Source organism: Galeopterus variegatus, unplaced genomic scaffold (genome assembly GCF_000696425.1).
Source record: "Galeopterus variegatus unplaced genomic scaffold, G_variegatus-3.0.2 Scaffold4942, whole genome shotgun sequence".
Classification (NCBI taxonomy): Eukaryota; Metazoa; Chordata; class Mammalia; order Dermoptera; family Cynocephalidae; genus Galeopterus; species Galeopterus variegatus.
The window spans coordinates 83,393-88,925 of NW_007731053.1; the positions used below are offsets into that span (position 1 = coordinate 83,393).

Here is a 5,533-nt window from a genome sequence, read left to right on the forward strand (position 1 = left end):
TGCATTCTTCTAGTTTGCCGGGAACAAGACAGCAGGTGACCGGGCCTCACCGGGGCAGTCGTCCATTCAGCTGGTAGGGGGCCCAGCCCGTGAGAAGGGGATGCTTGCACCAGACTCTTCACTGGTCAAATGGACTGTTTCCAGCTGACGTTCTGAGAATACTGAGTATCCTAGACAAGTTTATTCCTCCTGTTATTACATAGTCCTACTAATACATAGACAAAAATACAAGAAAACTGTCTGTATAAAATACTGTTTTTAATCAAACAAAACCGGCTCATTCACAGAGGCGTGGAGCACAAGGCTAACTTATACTAAATGTAACTTGCACGTTTCTTCTAAAATAATGGCTTGAACCTTGAGGACTTCTTGTATCAAGTAATGTCCTTTGCAGCAGATCTTCCTGTGAAGCTGACCCAGTGGGGAACTTAGAAGCTCAGGGGTGAATTCTTCTTGATGGGTCAGAGTTGGTTCAGGATCCCATGCTCTTGAGGTCCTGAAAGACCACGTGGGCTGCATTTCGTCCAGCGGCTCCCATGACACCTCCTCCTGGAAGGGAATCCCCCATGAACCAAAGCTCTGCTCAAAACCCACCAGGGAAGCGCAGGGGCGGGGCTTACAGAGGGCCAGGGACAAAGCCGAGTGGGGCTGCTTCCAGGGTGGCACTAGGGCTGCGGGCATCAGGATCACCCGGGACGACTATTAAAAGAGACTCTGGGCTGCTATCCAGCTCCCTGCACCAAAGCTCCGGGAGGGGCCAGGCCTGCAGTCCACGCTAGCGCTCTCCTCTCAAGGTCTCAGAGTCGACCTGCTAGACGGTGGGACACTCAGCAGGCAAAATTAAAATCTAAGACTAAGGGTTGGAGGCAGGAGATGTGGAAGTACAGACCCTTTCCAGATGCCGAGGCCCACACAGCTCACAGAGTATCACTATGATTTGGTAGCCTCAGTGAGATCAGTTAGGCTTGGATTAGGCACAAGAGAGAATTTTAAAGATGAGAAACCCAACTTTACTGATCCTTACGGGTGTTAACACAGATGAGGAATTTAGGGACATGAGTCTCCCGCAACCCCAAACTGGAATTTGGAGAGGTGCCTCCAGTGGGACACATCCTGAAACTTCCTGGGGAGGAGGCATGAGCTAAACTGAGATTGTGGCCAGCCTGGCTGAGGCGACTGCTGTGTCTCGCACTGAGAATTTTGAAGAGAGCTGGCTTGTGGCAGTGGGACTTCTGTGTCCCCATCCCTCCCTGCTGCCCCCTCATTGTGTATCCTTTTCCTCCTCTGTAAGCCTCTGACCTCTGGAGACCCTCGCAGCCAATGCAGGGCAGAGGGACTTTGGGTTACTCACCAGGATGGGCCCCACTTCCACAGAGATACAGGCCCCGGAGTGGGCAGCGGTAGCTGGAGTGCAGGGGCACAGGGCGGGCGAAGAAGAGTTGGTCCAGGGACATGGCACCATGGAATATGTTCTGCAGGGGGCAGGGCCGCGGGTGTTAACATAGGAGTGTTACGGTCTTTACTGCCCAGCTCTTTCTTCCCCTCCCCTGTTCTCCAAGGACGGTTCTTCTCCTCCCAAGATATTTTCTTGGTGCTATGGTTTGAATTGTGTCCCCCAAAGGTTTACATATTAATCCCCACTGTTGAGGGTGGCAAATCCTATTATGGTCATTGAAAGGCAAGGCCTTAAAAAGTGATTGGATTGTGAGGCCCATGCCCTAGTGAATGGATGGACCCACTCATGGAGTCATGAGTTGATGGTGTAGTGGGTGGTCACGGGCGCTGTTCTGATGGCTTTATAAGGAGAGCGAGCGAGCCGGGTAGCTCTCTTGCTCAAGCCAGTCGCCATGTGACACCCTGCATGGCTGTAGATCCACCAGGAAGGCCCTCACCAGATGTGTCCCCCAGACTTTGGACTTCCCAGCCTCTGAAACTGGAAGAAATAGATTTTATTCCTTCACAAATTACCCAGTTTCAGGTATTCTGCTATAAACAACAAAAATGGACGACACACTTGGTCTCTTAAAATGCAGAAGGGGAAGGGATGAGAGAGAATAGGCCCATGTCCTAGGGCTGGGGGTGTAGTTTCCAGAGGCATTTTTCAGGAAGAAAGAAGGGTGGGGAACATCTTCAGAGTGTGAGGAAACTAAACGGGAAAGAAAAGGGACAATCCTAAGTCAGGGTTGTGCTGTGGACTAGGCGTCCCCTTCACTCCGTTTGACAAAGAGACGAGCCTGACTAACTCGGGCTGCTGGCACACGCTTCTGCTGGAACATGTTTCTCTGGCCAGGGAACCATCTGAGCCTGGACCCTGGGGGTCCAAGCTCCAGCAAGAGCACATTAATTGGGACCTGAGCTTGGCTGTCTCGCTGGCCTGGATCAGACCAGCCCCAGGTGGAGAAGTGGGCAGCGTGGGGTGAGAGGAAGGTCAGACCCTAGAGGCAGCTCTGGACAAGACCAACATCAGCTGGGCATCACAGGGATGTGTCTCTGGCTGCCCCCCTCACTATATCCCAAACCAAGCCCATTCTCCTCTCTCACGGCTGCTCTTACCCCATCTTCCTGCCTCATGAATGACACCACCTTCTGGGTTGGATCGTTCACATCAGCTCCAGCCCGACCTGCAGGTGCACACTGCTACCCAGACTTCGCCATCCTACCTGCCCCGCGCCCTCTTCACCCACCCGGGCCTTCCCTCCCCGCTGCCCAGCCCTCTTTATACCTGGACCTGCACTATCCAATAAAAACGTGACGTGAGCCACACATGTAACTTTAGGTTACTAGTAGCCACATTTTAAAAGTAAAAGCAAACTGGTGAAATTAACATCAATAATATATTTTATTTAACCCAATATGTCTAAACTATTGTCATTTCAACATGTAATCAATATACAAATTGTTAATGACACATTTCCCGTTCTTTCCGTGCTACGTCTTTGCCATCTGTGGGGCACTTTGACCTGCAGCACATCTCATGGTGGCCTAGACGCCTCCTGAGTGCCCAACAGCCACATGCAGCTAGGGGCTCCCGTACTGGACCTGGCCTTGTCACTGGTCTCCTGCCCCCAGTCTCTAGTTTTTGATAAACTGAGAAGTCTGAGAATATGCTGCCTTAAGGAGGGGAGCTCCCTCTGAAGAAAGTCAGATGGAGAGGCTGACGTGGACATCGAGGTAGAAGGGCAACTGTCTTGGTGATCTCAGCTGGTGCCACCTCCCCTGTGTCTCTGTGTCCCCTCTCCTCCCCCATTCCCTAGATCTGACCACTTCTCTGTCCCCTCTCGGCCATGGTCTCTGCACTGTCCTACCTTCTCAATGAGGGCTGGGTAAAGCCAAGAGGACACAGCCAGCGAGGGGTGGGGGAGGGAGCAGAACTTGATGAGGGACCCCAGGGCTCACACTCACCCCTCCAGGGAGCCCAAAGATTCTCTCCAGATCAGGTGGTGTGAGGATGTCTCTGCCCACCACAGAGCCCTTGAAGCCAGGAGCGTAGGCCTCGATGCAGCCAAACACTGGGGTGCCCGACGGCGAGAAGTCAGATGGCGTCGGGAAGAAGAGGAGGAGGTGTTACTGTTGTACACCGTGGTAAATTTACCAAAATTTGTTAAATTATGCCCTTACAAGGGCCTATTCTATCATATGCAAATTATACGTAAATAAGTGAAAACAAAAACAGTCCACAGGCAAATAAATGATTCATCCTAAAGACCTATGGTCTTAGGCTAGTCCAGGCCCCCACTGTTTCCTACCTCCTTACCCCAACCCTAGTCACAAAGTGACTTGTCTCCTCTTGAATGTACAAGCTGTTTCCACCTCATGACTTTGCTGAAGCTATTTCTTTTGCTTGGAACGCCCTTTGCTGCCTGACCAACTCCTATTCATCCTTTAAAACCCAGCTGAAATGTCCCTTCCTTTCAAACCCTTTCTGTCCCTCTGGCTCATGGCGTCTTCCTTTGGTTTGATACCATATGTTGTACTGTAATGACTGGTTTCGTAGTTAGTCTCCCGCACTAGACTGTGAGCAACTTGAGGGCAGGAATTGTCTTCTCAGCTCTCTTAGCCCAGTGCACGACCCCAGTGACATTCACTATGTTGACCTGAAGGTGTCGACCCTGAATTGGGCAGTCAGGAGGAGAGGGGTCCAGTTGGGTTGCATGGCCAACTGTTGTTCTGGAGACAGAACACTGTAGCCCTCATTACCTTTGTCTGCATAAGTGTTTCTCTCCTGCTCGTCCCAGACCTTGCCTCCACCCAGCATGTAGGGTGTGTACTGGGTGACGTTCTGGAGACAGAACACTGTAGCCCTCATTACCTTTGTCTGCATAAGCGTTTCTCTCCTGCTCGTCCCAGACCTTGCCTCCACCCAGCATGTAGGGTGTGTACTGGGTGAAGAGGGAGACAACGTGGCAGCCGGGGGGAGCCAGGGTGGGGTCCAGCGAGGAAGGAATACAGAGCTCAATCATGGGCCTGTGACAAGTGGGGAGGAGAGGGTCAGGTCTGAAGAGCAGCAGTGGCCCTGAAGGAAGGGCTGGGAGCCGCTCTGAGATGACTCGGGACAAAATGCAGGCCCTGAGATGACACTAACACCCACGTGGTTGTTCATCTGTGCAGGCGCCCCCACCCCCAGCCCCTGCCGGGCCTCCAGGTCTGGTCCTGGTCCCTCTGAATGTGGGGCCTGCTCCTGCATTCCTTCACCACACACCCAGGCTCTGCCCAGGACTCCAGGGTCCAGACATGCAATGCTAATGTGTTAAGAGGCCAGGCCTAAGCAGCCACTCAGGCAGCCAGATTTCAGGCAGCCTTATTGCTGCCCAATCAGCTTTTCCTGAGCAGGCCAAACAACAGAGCTGTGGGGCTATCCAACACCCTACAGACCCGTGAACTGCTTCCTGCCCTGCCGCCTTTGCCCACAACCCCGTTTCTACCTGAAGCACATTTCCCCTCTGGTCTCCAAATATTAGCATCCTTCAAGGCCACGTGAAATGCCCCTTCTCCCTACATCCCTCAGCTGTGACAGTCTCTCTGAACTTTGGCGTCCACCAGGTATCTGAAACATAACTCGTACAAACCCAAATTCCAGATATCCTCTAAGACCTGCTCCTCCCCCAACAGCCTCTTCCCCTTTTCAGTAAATGGAAACCATTTTCCAGCAGTTCCTCTTTTACACACACCCCCACCTCCAGCCCAACAGCAAATGCTGTCGGCTTCGCCTTCAAAATACACTCAGTATTGGTCTCTTCTTATCACTTCTGCTGCCCCCTCCCTGGTTCAAGCCACCGTCCTCCCTCCCGTGGATTCTACAACAGTAAGCAATTGCAACAGATGCCCTAACTTTTTGAACACACGGTGGCCAGGGTGGTCTTTCTAAAGTATGCCGAGCTCTGCATAAATCTGGAGTAAAAGCCAGGAGCAGTGGAAAGGATCTGATGGACCTAGCAGCTGTGGTTCTCAGACCCTTCACTCCCGGGTTCTTTTTCTCCAGCCACTGTGGCCTCGTCCCTGTGCCTCCATCACAGCAGTGGGCCCCAGGGCCTTT

General features: G+C 52.4%; 1 protein-coding gene across 7 annotated transcripts in view; it reads right to left on the reverse strand.

The window, feature by feature from the left end:
- Positions 1-237: 237 nt before the first annotated feature.
- PYROXD2 (pyridine nucleotide-disulphide oxidoreductase domain 2) overlaps positions 238-5,533 on the reverse strand; it is a 31,484-nt gene continuing 26,188 nt past the window's right edge. For 5 of the 7 annotated variants that reach the window (XM_008588649.1, XM_008588650.1, XM_008588652.1 and 2 more), the window contains 4 exons: positions 4,310-4,464; positions 3,403-3,509; positions 1,352-1,472; positions 238-549 (listed from right to left, as the gene is read on the reverse strand). In XM_008588649.1, the coding sequence (XP_008586871.1) occupies positions 473-549; positions 1,352-1,472; positions 3,403-3,509; positions 4,310-4,464 (460 nt within the window). In that variant the 3' untranslated portion in view covers positions 238-472. Of the gene's footprint in view, positions 550-1,351; positions 1,473-1,996; positions 2,147-3,402; positions 3,568-4,309; positions 4,465-5,533 lie in introns of those variants that run through there. The other 2 variants (XM_008588651.1, XM_008588656.1) reach the window with 2 other exon arrangements.